The 27,115-nt window shown below is 35.7% G+C and overlaps 2 protein-coding genes across 4 annotated transcripts in view; one reads left to right on the top strand and one right to left on the bottom strand.

Annotated features, from left to right (window-relative positions):
* KDM4D (lysine (K)-specific demethylase 4D) overlaps positions 1-16,196 on the bottom strand; it is a 24,453-nt gene extending 8,257 nt beyond the window's left edge. Inside the window, exons 1-2 of one of the 2 annotated variants that reach the window (XM_012000936.1) lie at positions 15,776-16,196; positions 14,098-14,192 (exon numbers count right to left, since the gene is read on the bottom strand). The gene's annotated coding sequence lies outside the window, so the exon portion shown is untranslated. The remainder of the gene's footprint in view (positions 1-14,097; positions 14,193-15,775) is intronic. The other variant, XM_012000937.1, reaches the window with a different exon arrangement.
* Positions 16,197-16,231: 35 nt separating this feature from the next.
* The window catches only part of CWC15 (CWC15 spliceosome-associated protein), a 12,478-nt gene continuing 1,594 nt past the window's right edge, over positions 16,232-27,115 (top strand). The window contains exons 1-7 of one of the 2 annotated variants that reach the window (XM_012000934.1): positions 16,232-16,346; positions 17,672-17,810; positions 18,384-18,496; positions 18,806-18,894; positions 19,767-19,874; positions 23,761-23,879; positions 26,493-26,883. In XM_012000934.1, the coding sequence (XP_011856324.1) occupies positions 17,680-17,810; positions 18,384-18,496; positions 18,806-18,894; positions 19,767-19,874; positions 23,761-23,879; positions 26,493-26,622 (690 nt within the window). In that variant the 5' untranslated portion in view covers positions 16,232-16,346; positions 17,672-17,679 and the 3' untranslated portion in view covers positions 26,623-26,883. Of the gene's footprint in view, positions 16,347-17,671; positions 17,811-18,383; positions 18,497-18,805; positions 18,895-19,766; positions 19,875-23,760; positions 23,880-26,492; positions 26,884-27,115 lie in introns of those variants that run through there. The other variant, XM_012000935.1, reaches the window with a different exon arrangement.

The raw sequence follows: 27,115 nt of genomic DNA, 5'->3' as shown, positions 1-27,115 counted from the left end.
GAAGAAAAAGATGGTTAAAGCCAACTTTCCCTGTACCTTTTGTGCCTACAAATGCCAATATTTGGTGTGGACTTCTTTTTATGAACATCTAGAGGAGTCTGGATATAAAGGAGAAAGACACATGGCAGCAAGTATCAGGCACGGACTGTATAGATTAAATTGTGACCTAAAACCCAAAGTTTGGGACTTGGCCTTTAAATCCAGCATCTTAAGGGCAGCTTTATTATTTCATTGTGACATATAATAAATTGAACATGGGATTATTAACCTCATTCAAATCATCTTTATTTTCATCTATTGCATGGATACTACAGCAGTAACAGTGCTATCTGGCAGCAGAGAGAGGCAGGAGCCAGAAGTCTTCCTGAATCCATCTACAAGAACACACCACTCTATTGAGTTTTAAGGATTATCTAATATATGCTTCTTTGGACTGTCAATACATTTTAAATACATGTCTTGAGTAGCATGTAAGTTTGGACTTACATGGACTCTCCCAGAAATTCTGTAAACTAGTCAGTAACTTTTTTAACTTTTTAAAAAAATCCCCTTTGGCTTAAAGTGAATTCTATATACATGTATAAATTTTTATTTATCCAGTAGTTAATAATTGTCTCATTCTTTCATTTGCTTGGCTTTATACTTTATATTAATTCATTCCCAGATTCATTTCCAGAAAGGTAAATCTCTTCTAAATGCATAAAACACATCTGGTACTGAATCAGATTTCTTTTCTCAGAAATATTCTTACTGGAGCCCTCAGATGCTTACTTGAGTCTAGACTGATTCTTGTCTTCAGGTTGTTGCATGACCTGCATCTTGAGGTTTCTAATCATTGTAATCCTAGGGGTTCCCTTTCCCTCTCTATTATGTTAGATCCTGACTCTCCCCATCTCAAGTCTCCTTTCTGGTTTACTCCCTTGTGTTGGTAAAGCATATCTACCAGAAGCATCCTTAGAAGCTTCATTAGAGATTATTAAGTAGCTCACAGAATCTTCAGCAGGACCAGAGACTAGGGATTGGAGCCTGTGTATCCAGGAACAATATCCAGATTACTCAACAAACAATAGTTAGGCATTCCTATACATCCTCTGGTCAAAGGCACCAAAGACTCTGGGCAAGGGACATTTCCAATTAGAGTCTAAGCTACTGCTGCCTCTGAAAGGTCACCGTCTGTCACTACCCTTCTCCAGGAACAGATCTGTCATGAAATCTACTTCCTCATATTTCTTTACATTATAGTCCTCCATGGGAATGTCTGATTGGAAGAGCCTAGGTCATATCTCTATGTCTTCACTGCAATAGATTCTGGATAATTGAGTTCTGGCTCTGACCTTGGTGAGGCAGGGATCATAAAGTTGGAGGTTTACCGAAAAATAAAAAGGGAATTTAAAGTTATTGGATGGCCACAAATATCACATATCTCTCCCAAAGTATGCATGTCTGAGTCTGAAAATGTCTTTGTTCTATCCTCGTGCTCTTCTTTCAGGATTTTCAAGACATTGTTCTGCTGAATTCCACCTTCAAAAAATCCAAAACCTGTTTTCTGTTCCTTTTTGTAATCTGTCTTTACTCTCTGAACACTATTAGGGTATTCTTCTGTTCCTTGTTTTCTAAGATTTCATTAAGATATAATTGGTAAGTCTTCTTTGTCAATTATTGTGCTATAATTTTCAATATAGAAACTTATGTTGTTCCTTGATGTGAAATTGTCTTACATCATTCCTTTGACATTCCTTTCTACATTTTCACTTTTCTTCTTCTCTGGAAATACCATTAGACAGCAAATACCGTTAGACAGCAACCTCTCAATTGATTCTCTAATTTTCTTTACCCTCCATTTCCTAATGCTTTTTCTTTTGTTATTATCTTCCAAACCTTCTGGAAATTATTTTTAATTTCCAGTAATTTTTTTTGTTCTCTGAATATTCCTTTCATTATATATTTCTGAAAATTTCCATGGCTGCAGATTTTCTCTTCTCTAAGTATTATAAGAATTTTTAAGTTTTATTTGCTCTCTACATTGTGTCTGTTTCCTCTGAGTTCACCCTTCCACGATGTCTTGGTTTCTGTCTTTCATGTTAAACGTTTTCCTCGTATGTCTAGTTATTCTTGGCTTGTATTTGAGTCAGGTACTAAAGAGTTGCGTTTGCTACATATGACTGGTAGGCATCACTGAGAGTGCTCCGACAAGAACCTATTCATTTCCTTTGAAGATGGGGGCACCTGTCAGCAGTTGAACGTAAGACTATCATGAAAAGACTCTACATTTATATGTTCATCTCCTTTCATATTGGGGCCTGAATTTGTGGTGTCTGAGTTTTTGTTTCGAGAAACAAAAACCTGCATTCCAACCAGCCAGAACTGAAACCTTAATATTTTATCAAATTTGCTTCAAGTAGTTTTTAAACAACTTTATTGAGATATAATTTACACAACACGAAATTCATCAATTTTAAGTGTACACTTTGATGGTTTTTAGTATATTTACAGTGCTGTGTGACCATAACCAAAACCTAATTTTAGAATACTTCTATCACTTCAAAAACAAACCTTGTTCCATTTGCAGTCACAGCCCATTTCCACCCCTAACTCCAGGCAACCACTAATCTACTTTCTATCTGTATAGATTTGCCCACTCTGGACATTTAATATAAATGGAATATAACATGCAATATTTTGTGTCTGGCTTCTTTCATGCAACATGTTTTTGAGGTTCAACCATGTTGTAGTATGTATCAGTATTTTGTTTCTTATGACCAAATAATAATCTATGGTATGGATATACTGCATTTTACTTATCCATTCATCATTTGATGGATAATTGGGTTGTTTTCATTTGGGGACTATTATGAATAATACTGTCATGAACATTCATGTACAAGTTTATGTGTGAATGTGTTTTTATCTTGGGTAGATACCTAGGAGTATGATTGCTGAACCATGTGATAACTGCGTATTTCACGTTTTAAGAAGTTGCTACACAGTTTTTCAAAGTAAATGTAACATTTATAACCAGCAATATATGAGGGTCCCAATTTCTGAACATCCACATCAATACTTATGTCTTTTTCATTATAGCAATTCTAGCAGGTAAAAAGTAGTAATTTTGTGGATTTTAACTTTTAGTTTTTTAAGACAGGGTCTCATTCTGTTGCCCAGGTTGGAGTGCAGTGGCATGATCACAGCTCACTGCAGCCTCAACCTCCTAGGTTCAGGTAATCCTCCTGCCTCAGTTTCCCAAGTAGCTGGAACTAACAGGCACACATCAACATGCCTGACTTTTTATTAAATTTTTTTGTAGAGACAGGGTCTCACTATGTTACCCAGGCTGGTCTTGAACTCCTGGGCTTAAGCAATCCTCTCACCTTGGCCTCCCAAAACGTTGGGATTACAGGTGCGAGCCACCATGCCTGGCCTCATTGTGGTTTTCATTTGCCTTTCCTTAATGACTCATGATATTGCACATCTTTTCTTAAGCTTATTGGCCATTCATATATCTATTTGGAGAAATTTCTATTCAAATCCTTTGCTTATTCTTTATTTGTTTTCTTATTACTGAGTTGCAAGAGTTCATTATGTGTTCCGGTTACAAGTCCTTTATTGAATATATGATTTGAAAATGTGGTCTCCAGGTCTGTAGGTTTTCTTTTTACTTTCTTGACTATGTCTTTCAAAGTGCACAGGTATTGAATTTTGATGAAGCCCATCTTATCAATTTTTGTTGTTGCTTGTGCTTTTGGCTTTGTGTCTAAGAAATTATTGCCCAGTGAAAGATCACAAAGATTTATCCTGTTTTCTTCTAGGTGTTTTACAGTTTTAGCTCATATTCAGGCTCACGATCAATCTTAATTTTTGTGTATGCTGAGAGGTAGGAATCCTAGTTCATTCTTTTGTATGGGGATATCGAGTTGTTCCAGCACCATTTGTTATTCTTTCTCCATTGAACTGTCTTGAAACTTTTGTTGAAAATCAATTAACCATAAACCTAAGAGTTTATTTTGGACTTTCAATTCTATTCCATTGAAGCATGTTTATCCTTATAGCAATGTCTATTAGAGCTCTGTAGTAAGGTCTGAAACAGAAAAGTGTGAGCCCTCCAAATTCTTTTTTTTTTTTTTTCAAGATTGTCTTGGCTATACTGGTTCCTTTATATTTCTATATGTATTTTAGGATCGATTTTTAATTTCTGGGGGAAAAAAACCAGTAGGAATTATGGTAGGATTGCATCAATCTGGAGTTCAATTTGTAGAGCATTACCATCTTAAAAATATTAAGTTTTCTGATCCATTGACATGGAATGTCTTTCCATTTAGCTTAACAATATTTTCCAGTTCCCAGTATATGTCTTGCACTTCTTTTGTTAAAATTATTCCTAAGTATTTTAATCTTTTTGACACTATTGTGAATGGAACTGTTTTCTAAATTTTGTTTTCATATTGTTCACTGCTAATGCACAGAAATCAATTTATGTATATTCATCTTGTATCCTGCAACCTTGCTGGACTTCTTTTTCAGTTTTAGTGCTTTTTAGCAAGTTACCTAGGACTTTCTATATATAAGATCATGCAATCTGTCAATAAAGATAGTTTTAGTTCTTCCTTTTCAATCTGAATATCTTATTTTTCTTGCCTAATTACCCTGGCAGTGTAATGCTGAATAAAGTAGTAACAACAGATATCCCTTAAAAATCTTGCTCCCGCTTCAAGTATTTTTAAGTAGAATAAATATTTCAGATGAAGTGGGATTCCCTCTCTGATCCAAATCTTAAATCCTGTTATCTCTACCCCTGCCTATAAGCAACTAGTCATGAATTGGCTACCCATCTTTGGGTATCTTTTTGTGTGTATATGTGTTGTGTATCCATCAATAATACTGTTTTGTATATCTGCTATTTTTTTCTTTTTTTGAGACGGAGTCTTGCCATGTTGCCCAGGCTGGAGTGCAATGGCATGATCTCAGATCACTGCAACCTCCGCCTCCTGGGTTCAAGTGATTCTCCTGCCTCAACTTCCCGAGTAGCTGGGATTACAGGTGCCTGCCATCAAACCTGGCTAATTATTTTTTTAGTAGAGATGGGGTTTCACCATGTTGGTCAGGCTGGTCTCGAACTCCTGACCTCAGGTGATCTGCCCGCCTTGGCTTCCCAAAGTGCTGGAATTAGAGGTGTGAGCCACCATGTCTGGCCTGCTATTTTTATTTTATATAAATAATTTTATGCTAAATATGCTCATTTTCTACAATTTTTATTTTTATTCATTAATTCTGAGAAAGGAACTGGTTCTGTTGCCCAGGGTGGAGTGCAGTGGTGCAGTCTTGGCTCACCACAACCTCAGTGTGCAGTGGTGCAGTCTTGGCTCACTGCAACCTCCCTTTCCAAGGCTCAAGCCACCCTCCCACCTCAGCCTCTTGAGTAGCTTGGACCATAGGCGCAGGCTACCATGCCCAGTTAATTTTTCTATTTTTTGTAGAGACAGGGATTTGCCATGTTGCCCAGGCTGGTCTCAAACTCCTGAGCTCAAGCAATCTGCCAGCTTCAGACTCCCAAAGTGCTGGGATTACAGGCATAAGCCACCATGCCTGGCCTCATTTTCTGCAATTTTTAAATTCAACATTAACGGTTTCAAGATATATTCATATATACATACACACATATGCATAGATACACATATGTATATATACATATACACATATGCATAGATACACATATGTATATATACATACACACATACATACACTATATACGGCCTGTTATAAAAATATATTTTATTAAAGCACTTTCCTATTGGTGGGTATTTACATAACTTCCAGTGTTTCCTATAACTTACAGTGCTGTGTGTGTTCTGTTTCTTATATGTGACAATTTATCTAGGCTAGATACTTTGAATTATCATTTCTAAATGATAAAGAAACAACATTTTATATTTTACTAGGCAATGTCAAATTGCTCTACCTAGTGGCTATCCTAATTAACCTATGTACTAACAGGAGTTTCTGTTTCTCCACACCTCCAGGTGCATTAGATAATGTCAACTTTTCAGTTGTTGGCAATTTGGTAAAATGATTTATCTCCTTTATTTTATTATTGCAGTTGTTGTTGTTGTTGTTGTTGTTATTGTATGACCTGTTTACTGGTGAAGTCAAGTACTTTTTCACTGATTTATTTCTTTTGTAGGTTTCAGTTTTCTGAATTACCGTTATATCTTTTGCCCATTGTTTTCAGTTAGATTGTTTTCTTTTTCTACCAATTTTTAAAAGTTCTTTAAATGTTTGGTATAATTATATGTCTATTGTATTGTTGCAAATAACTTATTTCAGCACACTACCTCCATTTATTATGTTTTTTTAATATTTGAAAAAAATTAAATGTAATCAAATTTATTGATCTTTTCCATTATAATTTGTGCCTTTATGTACTATTTAAGCAATTCATGTATTTTCATATAATTCATGTAAGATCATATTTTCTTATCATTGTTTTCTTTACTTTTCACTTTTATTTGTTTTGGCCATTTAGAATATTGTGTTGTTATTGTAAGACAGAGAACTTTTTTAAAAAAGAAATCCACTTGTTTGTCACCATTTTCCCCATTCAGTTGGAATCCTTTTCTCACATATGCTAAGTTACAATGTAAGGATAGATGTCTTTCTAAACTCTTCATCTGGTCCATTTATTTATTTGTACATTTCTATGCCAATGTTAGATTGTTTTAATTACTAAAGCTTTACACTTAGGATAATTACTAAGGCAATTCTCCGTGTACTTATTCAACTTTTTTCAAAATTATCTTGGGTATATTTATAGAGTGAAACTTCAGTATTCATTGTAGAATAAATCTGTCAGGTTCTGTCAAATACTGTTAATTTAAATTGGGAATGCATTGAAATTAAAGGAAAATTAGAGGTATATTTTCATAGCTCCTGCATTGATCATTCCCACCTATTTACTGGTATATTTATCCATTTATTCAGATCTTGTTGTGTGTATATCAATGAAGCTTCAGATTTGCATCAAAAAGATAATGAATCTGTTTTCTTAAATAAAACCTTAGGAACTTTATAATTTTTTGAGTGTACTGTAAATGGAAATTTTTTTTTCTAGTAAGTTTTCTTATTATTTATTGATCTTACATCCCTTTTCAAACCTTGTACCTCTTATTTCCTATTAGTTCTATTAGCTTGGCCATCAATTCTAGAATTTTGCATGTAGATAATATTTTCTAGGGAAAAAATCATTAAAATTATATCTCTTCTTTTTTAATAGTCACGTATCTTACTTTTTTTTTTTTTTTTAAGAAATAGGGAAGTCTTAAGTAATGATCTCTAGCAAAATGTTCAATGTTGACTGAGTTGGTAGAAATTCTATACTCATTTAAGATTTTTAATAAGAGTGGCTCTAAACTTTGACATTAATTATATCCTACCATTTACCATCTAAGCTGAGACACTTGTGAGAGTAAAAGAGACCCAAGGATGACAGGCATAAACCAGGACCCTACTGATTAAGCAGTTAAAAAGCAACAGACATATAAAACTCAGTACTCGCAAGCTGCAGAATATATATTTTTCCAAGTTCTATAAAATAATTTACAAAATTGACCATAACTGTGGCCATGAAACAAGTTCTAACAAATGTCAGTCAAGAACAGTCAGAATGTTATTTGACCACAAACAATGAAGTGAGAAATATCAAAAAGATAACTAAAAGGTTCCCAAATTTATAAAATAAAGTGTATTTCTAAATAAACCTTTAATGAGAATAAAATAAAAAATAGAAATTAGAAAATACTTTGAACTAAATGAAAATACTACATTTCAAATCTTGTAGGATGCAGCTAAATAGCATTAAAAGGAAAATTTATAAATTTAAATAAATATTTAAGAAAGGGAAAAAGGTTAAAAAAACTAAATGAGCTAAGCATCCATCTGAGGAAGTCAGAAAAAAGTAATGCAAAGAAGGAAAAAGAAGAGAAATAATAAAAGACCGGAAACTGATGAAATATAAAGCCAATATAAAATATGATGAACAAAACTAAAAGTTGGGCTTTTCAAAAAAAGTCTAGTAAAATTTAAAAGACTTGTGAAAATGGGAAAGAACAAAAATAGAAGGCACAACTAACCAATATCAACAAAGATAAAGAAGTCATCACTACAGATGCTGCAGACATAAAAGAGACAACAAAGAAGTATGAAAAACTTTATGCCAATACAGTTTAACATTTCAATGAAGTAAATAAATTCTTAGAAAAAAGTAACAGTGATACTGACAAAAGAATAAACAGAACAATAAACATATCCATAACCCTCAAGGACACGGAAGCAATAGGTAAAACTCTTCCCAGAAAATATACTCTAGGCCCAGATGGCCACACCAAGAAATTTTAGTAAACATTCAAGAAAGATATACTTCCAATCTTAGATAAATTTTCTCAGAGAATAGAAAAAGAAAGAATACTTCCCAACTCATTTTATGGTACAAATTCCCAACAAGGATACTATCAGAAAAGTAAATAGGTCAATCTCGCTTATGAACATAGATGAAAAAATCCTAAATAAAATCTGAGCAAATTGATTCCAGCAATATATACATCATGACCTAGATGGGTTTATTCCAGTAATCAAAGGATGAAACTTTAAAAAATAATAGTATAATAGCACATATTAACAAACTAAAGAGAATCTCATTAGATGCAGAGAAAGTATTTGATAAAATTCATCAATTCATCATCCCTTCAGCAAATTAAAAATAGTAGGCAAAAATCTTAATATAATAAAGTGCATCTATCCAAAACCTTCAGCCAAATCATACTTAATAATGAAAGTTATAAGTTTCCCCTTGCAGATCAGGAAAAAGACAAGGATGCTTGCTATCAGCATTTTTATTCAACATTGTCTTGGAAGTCCTAACCAACATAAGGAGGCAAGGAAAACAGAAAAGGAAGAAACAAAGCTGTCATTATTGGCAGATGACATGATTGTACACATGACAAAATCCAAAAGATCTCTGAATAGACCATTTGAATTAATAAGAGAGCTTAGCAAGTTCTCTGAATTTAAAATAGCTACATATAAAAAAACAATAATATTTCTATACACCAGCAACAATGAGACAACCAAAATTTAAGGAAGATGCCATTTATAATAGCATAAGCATTAAGTAACAAGACTAATGCTAACAAAAATTTGCAAAATTTCTATGAAGACAACAATATGAATGTACTTAGAGAAGCATATTAATATAAACTAAAGACATCCTAAACAAATGGAAAGATATAACCTGTTAATAGAGTTGAAGACTTAGTATTGTAAAAATGTCATTATATTTTTAAGAATGTCTTCTTAATCTGTAAATTAAATGTTATCACAATTAAAATTCCAAAAGTATTGTTGTGGAACTTGACAATTGGCTCCTGAATTTTATAGTAAAGTCCAAAGGGCCAAGAATAGCAAAGTCACTCTTACAAAAGAGGAACAAGGTAAGAATATCTGCTCCATCGGATTTCAAGGCCTCTTTTCCAGCATGCCATGCACAAAAATGAATTTCATGTGAAGCTATGAAACCTTTAGAAGATAATACCTGAGAATATAATTATGACTTCCAGAGTGGGGACATTCACAATCAAGAAATACCATGCATTAAGCAAAAAGGAAAAGAATGATAATCTGAACCACTCTAAAATTAAAGATTGTTGTATATCAAAATACACCAAAAAGAGAAGCAGAGAAGTGGCGAATTGTATATGCAGCACAAGTAAGTGACAGAGAACTATGCCTAAATTTAAGAAATCATAAAAATCCATAAAGAAAAGATGATTCAATAGAAAGATTTAAACAGATACCTCACAGACGAAGAAATCCAAATGGACAATTAACATGTGAATAAATAATCAGAGAAATGCAAACTGAGACCTCACTGATATATCACTATACATCCACCAAATGAGTTAAAATTGAAAAGCTGGACAATATCAAGTGTGGTGAGATTATAGAACAAGAACTCTCATCCTGTTGATGAAATATATATATATGAAAAATGCACACACATGCATCTCTGCACATTTACAAAAATGTTCATTGTGGCATTATTTGCAATATCACTACAATGAAAAGATAATTACTAGAACTAACAAGTTACAGTGTGTATTTTTATACAATGAAACTCTACATAGTATATCAGAGCTACAGATAGCACACATTAAGTGGGAGGAATAAAGCAAAAACACAAAGGAATACATATTCATTTACATAAACACTTTGAATGTTTATATAAAATTCAAAAATTGACAAGACTATTATCATTTAGAAATGCACACATTGGGCCAGGTGGAGCGGCTCACACCTTTAATCTGAGCACTTTGCAAGGCCGAGGCAGGTGGATCACTTGAGGTCAGGAGTTCGAGACCAGCCTGGCCAACATGGTGAAACTCCGTCTTTACTAAAAATACAAAAATTAGCCAGGCGTGGTGGCACACACCTATAATCCCAGCTACTCGGTTAGCCGAGGGAGGAGAATCCATTGAGCCTGGGAGAAGGAGGTTGCAGTGAGCTGAGACTGCGCCACTGCACTCCAGCCTGGGCAACAGAGTGAGACTCCATCTCAAAATAAATAAATAAAAATAAAAAAAGAAATGCATACATTGGCATTTGTTGAAATTTTTGGGGGGCTTTATACATCGTTACTTTTTGTAAATATTCAATGTTTATTGAAAATAATATATAATCTGCTCCGATTACAGTGAACTTTTTACATGCACATATAAATAGGCATATATATATAATGTACATATATATGTATACACATATAACTTATATAGTAGATCAATGTTGTTGTTTGCTTGATCTACTAATCTGAGAGAAATTTATCTTAAAAAATTCCCACCATGATTGTAGATTTGTCACTTTTCCTTTTTGCTTCATATTTTCTCAAGTTATGTTGTCAGCTGCATACGTGTCCCTGATAGTAATTTTCCTAGTGAATTTTTCTTCGTAATGTAATAAACGCACTTCTTTGTCCCCATTAGTGTTATTCAACCTAAAGAATACTTTTGCTAACTAATTTTGCTACATCAAGGTTTCTAAATTAGAATTTGCCTGGCATGTCTTTTTCTATTTCTTTATTTTCTGTATTTTAGTTTTTTAGTTTTAACTATTTTTGATACGTTTGATTTTAATTGTCTTCCTAGTAGTACACTGGTCAGTGGGTGAGGTATTTATGTGATTAGATTAGATGAGAGGTGGTTAACTTATGATATTATCCAGTAACCTGGCCTGGACCATCAGCAAGTGATATTTCATTTTGAGGCTGTCTCCAGGAAACGATCTAAGCCTTAGAATGTCTTCACTTAAAAATGAAGATTTTGTTGGTAGAGGGCTAGCTACTTTATTTTTATATTCTCACTTGTCAAAACATCAAAGAAAGCATTTCATATTAGAAAATGTGTCATTTTCAGGTTAAAAATTTAATGTAGATTTCATTATTTATATTACTTTATTTTAAAACGTAATTTCTGACATGTGGGCATTGGTTTTTTTCGTATTCCTATTTAAAAGCCACAAATAAACATTTTTAAGCAAAATGTTCACATTTTGTGGGCTAATAACGTGGTGAATGAGAGTTTAGTAGAATTGGAGAGAGTGATTCAATTAGAAGAGATGGAGAGAGCTGGATTAGAGTTGTGATTGGATTAGGGCTGATTTAATTAGGATTTTGATGGTACATATAAAGCCTGATCTCATATGATTTTTTCATTTAGAGATTCTCTCCCGAAAGAAAAGCGTATTTCTGGGTCTTATCATATCTTCATTTGAAATCAAGATTTCAGACTAGTGCAATGTAAGTTATTTTTTTCCTTTAAAATATAAAATAGATTAAGGCAATAACTTTTTACAACAGAACATAATTTTTTCCTCTTAAAACTAATTCATTCATTCATTCGCTCATCCATTCATTCTTTTATTCACTCATATGGAAACTGTTTATTGGGTAGCTATCGGTGCCAGGCATTGTTTTAATGCTTGGCCTATATTACTGAGCAAAACAAAGATCCATGCCCTTTTAGAACTTACATTCTACATGGAAGAAGTAGAGAAAGAGACAATAAATGTAACATAACTAAATTATTTCGGGTCATGGAAGATGATACATGGCATGTAATTATGTATAATATAATTTTTAAAAATAAAAAGAAAGCAGGGGAAGGGAGATATGGAGTACAGAATGTTAGGGGACAGAGAGGGAGAACAGTTGCAATTTTAAGTAGAGATGCCCAAGGTCGGTTGGCCTCCATTTGAACAAAGACTTGAATAAGACAGGGAAGAATAGCCTTGGCAGGAGAAAATAGCTAGTGTGAGGGCCCTAAGGCAGGAGCAGCTGTGTGTGTGTCCAAGCAACAATAGGAAGGAGGTAGCCATGAAAAGCATGAGCAAGTTATGAGGTCAAAGAGGCAGGGGAAAGGATAGACCACAGAAAACTTTGGAAACCATTGTGAACGCCTTGGCTTTTACTGTGAGGGTAATGGGGGACCAATGTCCCCCGCTGTCTAACTGGATCCCCTTTTCTCTCAATCCCATCCAACTATGTCATTTAATTTTTTAATTGTTGCCAATCTGATGCTGTAACGTGATAATCCATTTTTAGTTTACTTTCATTTTCCTCATTAAAAGGTTGAGTGTCTTTCATGTTTATTGACTATTGTCTATTTGAAATTGCTTTTTCAGAATGGCCTGTTTATATCTTTTGTCCATTTTTTAATTGGGTAATTTGTGATTTTTATGTGTATCATTAAATACTTACTATCATTTGGTAATAGCAGTAATCCTTTATATGTTATAGGAATTACAAAATTTGCTAATCTAGCATTTATTGACTTGTTTTTGGCATCTTCTGCTATGAAATTAATTTTTGGATAGATGAATTTTTTAAAGTATTTCTTTTAAAGCTCTTAAGGTGTTCTGCTTTGATTGAAAGGTCTTTCCAAATTCTAGGTTCTATAAATAGTTTCTTAAACTTTCTTCTTAGGTTTTTATGGCTTCTATTTTCCCTTTTAGGTGTCGATTTTTGTTTAAGCTTGAAACTGGAATTCCTGTGTTACTCCTGCCATAAGAATATACGTTTTGCAATAAAGGGCCAAACTACATCCCTTTCACATTTAATTAAATGCTGCCTTTGGCATATTAAAATGAAAGAGCCTTTTTTAAGGTTAAGATATACTATACCATGTCGAAAAGCTGATAAAAATGATCTGAAAGGGATGGTCTCATAGATCATAAGAAACAGAAAATATAGAGCAAAATGCCAGTCACTAAGAAATCTGGAGGAATTAGGGCCCAGAGCACAAGGGACAATGTGGGTCACCTCATCTCCATGGGAATCTGAGGAAACAGGAATAGCCAAAGGCAGCTCAATAGATCTGCAGAAACAGGAGATAAGAAGTCTTTGTTTAAGAGCTTCTATTTTCTCAGAGAACTGAGATCTACTACCAGGAAAGAGAATGGGGAGGGAAAAGGAGTAAAAGAGGCATGTAGACTTGAAGAAAGGGGAATGTGGGAAATTATATTATTGCAGAGGGGGAAAATAAACAATTAGGAGAGGGTAAGAGGACTGGCAGGCAGAATTAAGAGCCATACTAAATTTTGTGGTAACAGGTTTAAAATAAGAATTCTTGGGAGGTTATAAGATTTTTGCCAGCTAGGTTAACTGACTGGATGAATTTCAAGATTTTAGTAAACTTAAGTTTCCTTTTCTTAATACTTTCAAACCATTTAAGTCAAAAGCTTTAGTTTCATTTTCTTATTAGCACTTTCAGACCATTTAAGTCAAAAGCTTTTAATTTTGTGGATTGACTATACTGTATATTGGTGTTAATGAAATTATAGGGTGGTTATTTGATCACCACTGGCAACCAAAAGATTGAGTTAGTGGGCTGGGAGTTAAATCCATTAAGGTGATTCACTCCAGGCTAATGAGGACAGTTAGAACATAAAAACTGTGGGTATTTCCTATAATTGTGTCACCATCTCACCATTGTTACTTCATTCCTCTACTTGATAGTGCATCATTCATTCATTCATTCATTCATTCATTCAACAAATACTTACTCAGCACCTATTATGTGCCAGGCACTGTTCTATATGCAGAGGATACACCCAGTGAACAAGAGAGACAAGGTTCCTGCTTTCCTGGAACTTATGTTCTAATATAGGAAGATAGACAATAATAATAAAAATAATATTAATAACCATAATAGCTAACATTTATTTAGCAAGTACTATTTGCTGAGACAGTTCTAAGCACTTTACAAGTATTAATTCACTTAATCCTTAGACTAGTATTATAAGTTAGGTACTAGAATTACGCCCATTTTACAGATGAGGAAACTGAGGGCACAGAAAGGGAAAATGACTTGCCTAAGGTTAGAGCTAGGAAAGGGCAGAATTGGAATTTAGAACAAAAATGGGCAGGCTGAAAATCCTTTTCTCTTAATGACTTTCCTATGCTGTCTCTCAGACAAGAAACATGGAAGTAAAAAATGAATAGATTAGATTCTGGTAATGTTCAGTGGTATGAAAAAATGAAACAGGGTGATGTGATGGTGTACAAACACAAGTGTTGGAGGGGTGGGGGTAGGAAAACTTCACTGTGATACCTGAGACATGAAGGATGGTGATACAGTTATCTTGGGGCACAGGCAACAGAGAAAAGCTAGTGCAAAGGTCCTAAAATAGAAGGAATCTTGCCCTGTTTCATAAAACAGAAATGCCCAGTTGGCTGTGTCTAGAGCTTAGTGTGTAAGCGAGTGACTGATTGGAAGTGAAGTCTGGAAGTTAGGCAGGAGCCAGACTCCGTGGCATCTCAGGTCACATTAAGAAATGTGATTTTTATCCTAAGTGCAGTGAAATTTTACACAGGATAGTAACACCATTTGATTAATTTTAAAAGATCACTCTCTTGGCTATATGCAGCATTGACTGTAGGATAAAAGATGACGCAGGAAGATACAATAGGAAACAATTACAATCCAGGTAGGAAATGGTGTTGGCCAGGACAAGGGTAATGGCAGTAGAATAAAATTTCGGGTAAGTTTTAAAAGTAGAATTGGTAAGACCTGTAAATGAACCGTATGTGAAAAGTGAAAGAAAAGGAATTTAAGTAGGCACTCTGGGATTTCGGTTTGAGTAACTAGTATGATGATCGTGTCCTTTAGTGAGACGTGTAAGACTGGAGGAGGGATACCTTTAGTAAGAAAAATCAAGATTTTCATCTTGAACTCTATGAGTGAAAGGGCTTTTTCTGCTTTTCTTTCTTCATTTAAAAGTTGCAAAGAATTTAGAGGTAAGAAAGCATTTAAATATTCAACTTTGTGAGTTCCTTATATTTTAAACTAAGTTGGGGAAGTTGAATTTTCATTTGTTTAACAAATATTAATTGAGCAGCTACTATATGTCAAGGTCTATGTGATGAGATACTAAGATTAGCTCAACAATCAAGATCTCTGTTCTCAGGATTTTTTTTTATGGAAGGGAGGAGACAGGATTGGTGGGTTTTTGGTTTTTGGGTTTTCTCCTTTTCGTTGTCTTATTAAAACTTAACACTTAAGTAGCTATCTTAGTAATTACATCTTGTGCTCCTGGCAGTTGGGCCCACCGTTCTAAACGCTGTCGTAAATATTGACATCTCCCCTCCCACTAAAACTAACGTTTTTTAAATAAAAAATTTTAGCAAACATTACGAATACAACCTTTGCTTTGAAGTGTTAATATTTTTGCAGGAATGTACCTTTGTAAAGATCGTGGTTGCCCCGTACATATTTGTTCTTTCTTCATATCCAATTAAATGAAAACACTAGTTTTTCCGAAGCCCAACTCTCTAGGTTTGTTGGTTCTAGCTCAGGAGAAAGGATGGAAGCAGGAGTCGTTGGATTTAAACAGTTTGGTGTAATCCTTTTCCACGCTCTCTCCCGCTAGCCGGGGACGTGGTGTCGGCTACCCGGGGCTTTCCGTCCACGCAGTACCGGAATGAAGGAGTCTGGGAGGGGGTCGGGGACGGAAAAGACGGAAGAGACATTAAGTAATTGGTTCTTGAAGGTATAAAATGATGTTTAGGGTCTACTCTAAGGCACTGATTTCAAACGCCCGCCCCCTGGGCCGTTTCGGCCCCGCCCCTTACTGCCGTTACGCCGACTTCCACTTCGGCCACTGCGGATTGGTCGTTGCTTCCGCCCCCGAAGCGCTTGGATTTTGCTTCCGGGTCTTAGGCGCTAGCCCTGGGCGCAGAGGTTTCTGGGAGTCCGGAGTCGTAATGGCGTCTGTATGATCTTCGGAGATTGCTGCATCGGACCTCGGCCAGTGTGAGCGGCAGGAGGATGGGTTATCTTCCTCATCCCGGTGGGACGGGAAAGGGCAGTTGGGGTCGGAGTCGGCGGCAGAGTGCAGAGTGCAGAGTGCGGGCGGTGGAGGACCTAGAGCAGCGGGCTAGGGGCGAAACGGAGTGCCTGTCAGGCGCGTCCGGAGCTCTCGGGCCCGCAGAGGAGATCGCAGCATAAAGGCAGCGCGCCTACCGCGTAAAGCGAACCCCAGGTCCTCCCTTCACTACCCCCTCGCACCCCTGCGGCGCTGGGCACGGGTTAAGGGGCAACAAGTTTCTGGTTATAGCCAAAGACTAGCTCACAAGAGGCCGGAGTGATAATTCCGTTAGTGTGTGGGAAGGGGCGGACCCCCAGCTCCAGATAACCCCGTTTCTTCTTTGTATACATGTCTCTTACTCTTTTTGAAAATTAGGAGAAAGCACTCCCCCCCAAAAAAAATCCTCCCAGTTCGCCCACCCTCCCCACACACTTGCTTTTCCGATACTAACAGGGTTTTAATGACTGCATCTGCTAGACAGTATTCTTGTGACTGCTCCAAGCAGAAAGTAACTTAAGGAATGGGTCCCTGATTTTTGTCATCAGAATCCTCTGGGGGTGAGGTTCCGGTTTTTGTTTTTTTTTTTTAACAGTCCTTAAATTATAACCCACAAACGATCTGATTTATAATATGATGCCTGTTGTAGGAGAAAATTGGCTCAACAAAAGGTTAAGAATTTTTTTCTATGTACCTGTCATTGAAGTTTAACACACTTTCCTTAGTAACGTTTTTCTCAGACACTTAGTAACTTTGTCAGTGATATTTTTTGTTTGTTTTTAGCTTTTGTTTCTACTAGCCTATTTGCTATTGTGTGAAGTTTAGATAAAATGCAAACCTTAGAGAGTCTGGTAGAGTAAGGTTGAGTTGGAAATTTTTAAAACTTAGTCATGGTAGTACTGTATTTTTCAAGGCTTTTGACATGTCAAGTGTCATAATTCTTATAGTAATCCTCTGAGGAATATCTCCATTCCACGGATGACAGAAAGTTAAGCCAGGTGACTTGCTCAAGCCCATATAGTCAGAAGGAGAATAGGGATGCAAACTCAGATCTTCATGACAGAATTTTTTTGTACTAAGACAAGCCTGAGAAGCCATATTCGTTGTACGGCCTAAGCCTCATAATTTGTTTTCCTGAAAACTTTTGTTTAAGAAGATTAAGCAGGTTTAGGGGAATGAGTTTTAGAATTTATTTCACTAGTATGGATATTAATACTCTGTAAAATGAGTGTTTGTATTGTTGGAAATAACTTGATTATATTTTTCTTCAAAGCATAAAAGATGACAACAGCAGCCAGGCCAACCTTTGAACCTGCAAGAGGTGGAAGGGGAAAAGGAGAAGGTGATTTGAGCCAACTTTCAAAGCAGTATTCAAGCAGAGACCTACCCTCTCACACAAAGATAAAATACAGGTAGTAAGACTTTCTTTTTTTTCTTGTTCACAAAACAAGACCAAATCTGTTAAATGGCATGGTCATGATATAGTAGTATGTTCGAGTTATGTCACTTATCTATTATCATAGGATTAGAATGCAGTAGGATGTTTAACACTAAAATTCTGCCCTGTGGTTTTAAAATGCAAAATTCCTACTAACCAGAAATTTTCATATGTAGATACAACAATAAATAACAGAAATAATAATGCCTCAGAGAGATTACGCACTATCAGCACCAGTTAATATATTAAAAGTATTACTGTTAAGTTCTGAGTTGATAATACCAATAAAAATTAAAGACATTTTAATCACTGTAAAGTCTTATTATAGGAAAATGCGTGATTGAATTTGGACTTCTTGAAATATTGGGAACATCACAAGAGTGGCTATTAGTAACTTTCAGATTAGATTATGATCTTATCTACTTCCCTTTTTTATGCCTCAAGGACAAAGTCTCATTCCTGAATTGTCTTCCATTACCACAGTCGTGTGTGTGTATGTGTGTGTGTGTTTAAGTAACATTTTTGCCCTGGTTTGTTTCTACTTTAGACAAACTACTCAGGATGCCCCTGAAGAGGTTCGTAACCGTGACTTCAGGAGAGAGTTGGAAGAAAGAGAGAGAGCTGCTGCAAGAGAGAAAAACAGAGATCGTCCAACCCGAGGTACCAACACTATCCAAGACATTTATCTCTAAAATTATGTTGTTGATAGTTTTTCTTTTATGTAGCAACTGGAAAATATTAACCATTTGTTTGCTTTTACAGATTGATGTGAGCTGTAATACTTTCTTAAGTCATTAGAGATGACAATAACAAATATTTACCAAAGGCTTATTTGCCCAGGCACTGTGGATGTGATTTCACTGTGGATAATGCTTTCAGTGTGGGCTCCTCGTGCCCACAGGTCCCTAAAACATTTTAAGAAATGCAGTATTTGTTTTACTAAGTTAAGTGATTTTTGTTTCCCCTCAGAACATACAACCTCCTCTTCAGTGTCAAAAAAGCCACGGTTAGACCAGATTCCTGCTGCCAACCTTGATGCAGATGACCCTCTAACAGATGTATGTTTTGTTTTCTCCTTTCATCTCTAATAATTGATTTACCATGTTTTTCTGAAATACTTGTTATGCCTTTGGCTTTAACAAGTGACATATATTTGCTTGCTGTTATTCAAATATAACCCTGACCGCAGTGCTAAACTTTATAGTTGATTTTAAAACAAAAAGTATTATTTTGTGGGACTTTTAAGAACAAGTTTGGTCTCTAGAGAACCAAATATGGAAGGAATCTTAAAAGACGTGCTTTCCCGCAAAATAATGTCCTGTACTAAACTACTGCACTATGGTGTGTTACACACCTCTACAGGGCACTCTTCACACTGGGTTTCCTATAAACAGTGCCCTCTACAGTTGTACCTGGAGGCCTTTCCACATTAGATATGCCCCTTTCTATAAGTGGAGTACACTTAATGGTTCCCTCTGTGCTTAGTGAGGGAAGTAATCTAAGCAGAAGGTTTTTAAGGATTAGCACATCAGTTAATGATAAAATTCTGTGGGACCCTAGAGCCTATAATCAGTTTGCAGTTTTCTGCATACAGGACAGTGAAAAACCTGAGTGGCATCCAATGAGCAATATCTACCTGTGTATACATATCAGCAGTTAATTCTAGAGTTAAATGATGGAGTTACTCATAATAGTTAAAACAAGAAACCTAATTTCAAGTGAAATTTAATGATTATTCATTTGAAATTATTTTCTTCTGAGAAATTAGCAGTTTTTTGCACTTTTGATTATCTTTACTTGCTAGCTTAAAGTTGTTTTGAGCTACATAAAATTGTTTTGACTTTCTTAGGGTGATATATTGTACATATGTACTGTGTTTTGGTAATGTATATTTTCCCTCCAATCTTCTGGGCTCTCACTGTTCTTTTAGGAAGAAGATGAAGATTTTGAAGAAGAAAGTGATGATGATGATACTGCAGCTCTTCTTGCAGAACTGGAAAAAATTAAAAAGGAAAGAGCTGAAGAGCAGGCCAGGAAGGTAAAACCAAAGTGTTAAATATTTACATCTCTCTTCTCACATATACTAAAGTAGAAATTTTTTTGAATATAAGTAATACTTTCTTATATTAGAAATCTCCCTTACCGTGTCTAAATATTATAGCACTTGTAGATCTATAAATCTTACTATTTTTGTGACATCCTAGGTATCCTGGTTATGTTAAAAATTCTTCCCAAATAGTTCAGATACATTGAGTAATATTCACCAGCTTGCTAGTCATTCACTAGTTTATTCATTTGTTCAACATTTAGTCAATATCTGTTAATTGACAGGAGAATCAAAGATGATCAAGATATAGTCATGGTCTACAAAGATTATCTCTCTGTCTCCTGCCTAGGTACTATTAAGGCAATTAGTCAGTAGATATTATATAACCTAGGTCAAGCTACCTAACTTCGCTGAGCCCCCACAGTCTCTCCGTTTACACAATATGAGGAAAAAATATAAAACTCAAAGATAGTTAAAACTCTGAATGAATTACCCAGAGTGATAATAAGAGGTGAAACTGAGGAGGCAAGCACAAGTCAGAGCATTAGAGATTTGCAAAACAATGCTGAAGGAGTCTAGATTTTTTTCTAAAGGACATGAGGAGCTGGTTGATTTAAGCAGGAGATTGATAAAATTGGATATGCATTTTAGAGAGATTACTCTGGCAAAAATACGCAGGATGGATTGGAAAAAAACTGAGTTAGGAGGCTGTTTCAGTAATCTTACCAATTAAGAGACTCTTAACTTGTATGATAGGAGTTGGAATTAAGATAAGTAATTAGATGCTGATAGAACTGATTATCAAGGAGGTCAAAGTGGGAAGGGGAGCAGGAAAAAATAAAAAATAAAGGAGGTAGAGTTGACAAAGTGACTGATTGATTGTGGCAGCAGAGAGGACCCTCACTTTGTAGGTAAATGTTGGTGCTGTACATCAATACAGGGAATGCAAAAGAATTGCCATATTTATACAGAGAGAAGAGGTAGTTGATGAGATCTGTTTTGAACATACTGAATTTGACACATTATAAGACATTCAGGTAGGGATGTTTTCAACCAGAGCAGCACAGCTTTTTTGTAGATTTCTGTGTAAAATTTTATTTGATGCAAGAATTGTTCTGTTTTTAAAAAAGAAAGTAAGAAAATATACTACATGGTCAATACCAGGAATCTAGGGAAGTGAGTTCATGTGAATCAGGAGGGCCAGGAAGAATTCAGAAAAGGGGTAGAATTTGGGATGGACTTTGATGACTTAAAATTCAGATTGGAAGAAGGAAGGCATTTTAAAATACAATTCTCATCAAAGTTTTGTATTATAAGATAGCATAATTCCTATAATAGCTTATAGTTTTTACATGTAGTTTTTAAGTCGAAGAATTATAAAAACATTCCCGGCCAGGCGCGGTGGCTCAAGCCTGTAATCCCAGCACTTTGGGAGGCCGAGACGGGCGGATCACGAGGTCAGGAGATCAAGACCATCCTGGCTGACACGGTGAAACCCCGTCTCTACTGAAAAATACAAAAACTAGCCGGGCGAGATGGCGGGTGCCTGTAGTCCCAGCTACTCGGGAGGCTGAGGCAGGAGAATGGCGGGAACCCGGGAGGCGGAGCTTGCAGTGAGCTGAGATCCAGCCACTGCACTCCAGCCTGGGCAACAGAGCGACACTCCGTCTCAAAAAAAAAAAAAAAAAAACATTCCCAATCCCACTTGCATACCACTAGAGGGCAATTGTTCCAAATTCTTTTAGCTTGCCTAATAGTTCTGGACACATAAAGAGATGAGCAATTTAAATGCTTTTGGTTGACCTTGAGGGACGATAAGCATTTTAGACAGAAGGCCTTGCAGTTTTGTGAGTTTCATGTAATAAAACGTGTTGATATTTCTTGGAGTTGAATGATAGTTTAGTTTCTTTTAGCCCTGTTTCCCTTTCTATTGGCTGGTTTTTGCCACACCCCAAATTTAAGATTTTTCAAACCATTTAACCCTTGTCAGGGGTCACCACACTTTCTGTAAAGGGCCAGGTAGTAAATATTTTAGGCTGGCTGGTCATGGAGCCTCTGTCGCACCTACTCACCTCCACTGTTGCAGCATAAAAACATCCACAGAGTACATAAACAAATGAGTGTGGCAATGTTCCAATAAAATATCTACAAAAACAGGTAGTTAGGATTTGACCTACATGCCATCTGACAACTAGCTTATATTATGAAACATAGTATGCCTGCTGTTTGAATGTTGAAAGAGTTTATGCCTTTTTTTCCAGGGCTGTGTGTGACAATCATTCAGTAACTCCAAAGGAAATAATATTCCAAACATAAAATGTCCATGACCTTTATATGTCATACACATTATATTATAAGTTTGGATATATTGTATACCTAAGCTCCTATTTTTCTAGTATTTCAGAGAAATATCTTTTCCCTTTAAGCATCAGTATAATTTGTTACAAATAAATATATAGCTTTTAGAGAGCTACTTGTACTTAATCTGTGATGGATAGTTCCTGATTTTATTTAAATTCTGACCAGTGATGTAAAGGAATTTTCCTATTTCCTTACAAGTTAGATCTTCTCACCTCCTATTTTCATTTTTATTTTTCTCCATAAAAATGAAATTCATTGTTTACATTTGAATATTGAAATGAATATCAGTAATCTGTATGAAAAATTAGGTTATTAAAATAATAACTTTTTAAAAAATGATTTCCACACCATCTCTTTTTCCTTGATCTATTAAGTCATCGATTTCTGTCATCCCCAAAACACAGCAAAATGGGATTTATATTTAGCTTAAGATAGCATGTTAACAGGTAGATCTAGAAGTGATAGCTAAGGATTTTAGACATTTTATATTCCAAATTCTGAGAAGGAAACTCAGGATGATTTGACTTTGAAGAAGTTGATGCTAAAATAAAAGTGAAGAAAGACAGTGTTGTAACTGATAAAGGATGGGAGGTATAAAAACAGAAACTGAGGCCGGGTGCGGTGGCTCACGCCTGTAATCTCAGCACTTTGGGAGGCTGAGGTGAATGGATCATGAGGTCAGGAGTTCGAGACCAGCCTGGTCAACATGGTGAAATGACATCTCTACTAAAAATACAAAAATTAGCCGGGCATGGTGGCGCATGCTAGAGGCTGAGGCGGGAGAATCAATTGAACCTGGGAGGTGTAGGTTGCAGTAAGCTGAGATCATGCCACTGCACTCCAGCCTAGGCAACAGAGCGAGACTCCGTCTGAAAAAAAAAAGAAAAAGAAAAGAAACTCAATAATAAGTCAATGAAAACAAAATAGATCAGCCTCAGGTAAATTAGTAGAAATTCATGTTAACTGGATATAATTTTGTACATGGTAGTTTGTCCTATTTTAGGAGTTTTCTTCATTAATAACTTCTCACCAAACCTAGAGACGCAAGTTTACATTATTAGTAATTCAAAATAAGATTAAATTAAATCACAGTTATGTATGACCCTTTAAAATTGAGGTAATAGTTTTGCTAAATGTGTCTTTTTGATATTTAGTATGTTCTTAAATTATTAGAATATGCTTATTGATATACGCTTAAAATTTAAAGCTATTAATTTTACATGTACTTCAAGAAAGAAAATAGATTTAAATATGAATCTCTAACATTTCACAGTTGGAAGAGACTGATATCAACCATGAAATATTTATAATAAAAATGCCAACTTATTTTATTTTGATGAGGGAGACTTCTCTAGTATGCCTCAAAAACCAAAAAAAAAAAAAAAAAAGCCTGCCTTGATGCTTTTCTTGCCATAAAATCCCAATTATCTGTTTTTTTTTTTCAGTGAGCTAATATAAAAAAAATTGAACCCAGAGTTAAAATAAGTAAATACTAATCTTCCTTTATCATTGACAGGAACAAGAACAAAAAGCTGAAGAAGAGAGGATTCGTATGGAAAACATTCTGAGCGGAAACCCTCTCCTTAATCTCACTGGCCCATCGCAGCCTCAGGCCAACTTCAAAGTTAAAAGAAGGTACTATACAGTAACGGAGTAATGAAGAGTGTGTGTGTGTGTGTGTGTCTATATGCACAGGCATGCAGATTATAAGTTGGATAGCAAGGTGCATTATATGAAGCTTCTAAAAGTCCACCGTTCGTTCACTGATACTCTTCTCTGTTCAATTAGGAATAATGGAAGAAGCTAAATGAAAGAAGATTAACTTATTTTCAGTAGATAGTTGCAATAACCAGCTGTGTACCAGATAATGATGTAAGCACTAGGGACAGAGTAATAAACTGAGGCCCTTATATTTTAGGTGTGCATATCAAGGGTTCCCAAGACGGCCTCTTACATTCAGACACTCACTAGAAGAACTCAGGGGACTTGGCATATAGTTACATGCTTGGCTAAGGTAATAAAGACACACAGCTAGATTATAAAGGGAAAAGACACACACAGAGAATGGATGAATCCATGTGCAGGTTTCACTATGCTCTATCCCTTCCATGAGTGGTCACACAGCACATTGTTTCCCCCAGTGCAGCAACGTGTGCAGTGCTTCTGCCCAGGGAAGCCCATTAAAGATCCCATGCCCAGGGTTTTTACTGGGCGTGGCTAGTCATGTACGCAGCTTTTGCTTAGCACATAGCAAAATCCAGACTCTTAAAAGGATAGTAGGTGTTCAGCATAAACCACATTATTTGTAAATTGTAGGCACAGTGACAGTGAGAAGATTTCTTAAATCCAAATTTTCAAATGCCAGCCAGGGGCCAACCTTGGAAGCAGGCATTTCTAAGGATTGTGGTCCCAGGCCTGCTTTTTAAATTCTTTCTGTACAGTGTGTGTGTTTGGAGGGGTAAAAAGGAGGGCTGAAAAGGGAGGAAGTATAAATTGTAAATACTGTAAATCCTTCAGATGGTGATATGTAAAATAAAACAGAAAAGCTTATAGGAAATGTTGAGGAAGGAAGAATGGTTGTTATTTTATATGCATTCATCAAGGAAACACAGTGCTTAACTTTTAAACCATATTCGTTACTTTTCACCACCTCTACTGCTATTATTTGCCATCTAGAGTGATGCGGTACTGCTACCTGCCCTCCCCTCTGGAGTGATGCAGTACTACTGACCGCTTTCCCCTCTGGAGTAATGCAGTACCGCTGATACAGTTCTGGAATTAGTCCAAGCTGGAGATAGTAGATTTGGAAGTTATCAGCTCAGATAAACTTTTTAAAGCCATAACACAGGATGAAATCACCTAGGGAAGGGTATAGCTAGAGAGGAAAAGTCAGAACTGAGCTTAGTATAATGTTTAGAGGTTAGGTAGATGATTAGTTACCAATACCTGTTCTAATTATCTACCCAACCTCTAAACATTATACAGGTGCCTGATAAATATTGATTGAATGAATTTTGAATGAAAAAGTCTAGGCTAACAAGGAGCAGCCAGTTGGGAAGGGAGGAGAACTGAAAGAAGTGAAACCAAGTGTTTCAGGAGGAGAGGAGTGATGATCGAGGACAAATACTAATGTCAGGAAAGAGCATTTTGGTGCTGGGAAGGAGGGACAAAAAGCCTGTTTGGAGTTGAGGAAAGACTGGATACAGAAAAAACTGTACTGATTATATATAAAAATAAAGCTATATAGTTTGTTTTTTTGCTTTTTTTGAATGCAAATGGAATTGGAGATAGAAACATGTCTTATATCCCAGTCATATTGATCTGCTCAGCTTCTTATGCTTCTCTGTATACTGCATCAGTGATGACTTTACTGCACTATTTTCCAAAGGTGCCCACGTTTGTTGCTCATTGTGCAGTTTCCCACATTTGTTCCCATGTGCAGTTTCTCCTGGCATGTAAGCACATGCACACATACACACACACATGATATGGGTTTGTGTTTTATGTATATTTGTGAGGGTATCTATATTATGTATATGGGCAGCTGTTTTATATGCAAGATGATATTCTGAAATCATGCTCTTTATTTTCTATAACACATGTATTTTATAACTTACTTATGGATTTTTTTTTTTCACGCTTATACCTTATGGAATCCAACCAGAGTTCTGCCCTGAGCTCTTCGGCTGGTACTTCTCCGTGGTTAACGTACATGTGCGCCATATCTGAGCCTTAATTATTACACCCCAATGATTGCTTCTCCTTTTGTTGGCCTATAATGCAAATATTACAGTAGATGATTACTAAACATTAACTGATAAAAGAGGAATATCTACAAACCTCAAAACCACATAATCTAAACTACATTAAATTGATTGGCTACTATCTACAAATGCCTATACTAATATTAGGGTAGTCCTAGGTGCTGCCTCTTTGTAGTAGACCTAAAAACATTAAATATTTATGCAATTAAAATCTATGTATTTCTATTTTTTAACTCAAAAGTTTCTTTTACTGGAGAAATAGTAAGAATGTTTTATATGTTCTAAGTAGGAATTGCCATTCTTGCTATAAGAAGCAAGATTATGCATTAAGGATGACATTATTCTTTTGAGTGTAATTGCTGCATCAAATGATACGCATGTTGAGCGTCTTTCTGTGTAACTGACTAAGCCTTGCAGAGCACATAGTATTCTTGTCACCTGATACAAACATTTTAAGACATTTTGTTTGCTTTTTCTTCCTCAGGTGGGATGATGATGTTGTCTTCAAGAACTGTGCAAAAGGTGTAGATGACCAGAAGAAAGACAAAAGATTTGTAAATGACACACTGCGATCTGAATTTCACAAAAAGTTCATGGAGAAATATATTAAGTAGTACAGTTTTATGTGCTTAATTAAAGACTGTAAAACGTAAAGGATCATTCTGACTTATTTTTATGAGTTTTTTCTTTTCCCTGTCTAAATCGTGTGTGGGCTTCCCCAATTTTAAACTCCTATCTTTTTCTTTAGTGACACCTTACTTGATAATGGACTTGGGAATAGGTTTAACCCAATTTGCATTCTCTGGATGTTTCCAGTGATACGTTTTCTTGGGAAAAGCAAACCTGCCTGTAATAGATATTTTTAATCTAAATAACCAAATCTGGGTGCCCAACTTTTTGTTGGAATTTATACTGCTAGTAATACATTCCATAATTTCTTTTGAAAAGAAAAATTACCATTGTGTATTGTGGTTGTGCATTAACTTGCCCTTTTCCCCGTTTCTCTCACATTTAAGATGAGTTAATTCGTAATATTTTCTCTACATTTTTTAAAAGAGTATAATGAAAGATGAGAGGGATTCCATTTTGGACCACATGTTGGTGTGG

This window comes from Mandrillus leucophaeus, unplaced genomic scaffold (assembly GCF_000951045.1).
Source record: "Mandrillus leucophaeus isolate KB7577 unplaced genomic scaffold, Mleu.le_1.0 Scaffold643, whole genome shotgun sequence".
NCBI lineage: Eukaryota > Metazoa > Chordata > Mammalia > Primates > Cercopithecidae > Mandrillus > Mandrillus leucophaeus.
Note: the sequence above shows the minus strand (reverse complement) of the source record. Positions and strands in the feature narration are given on the sequence as shown.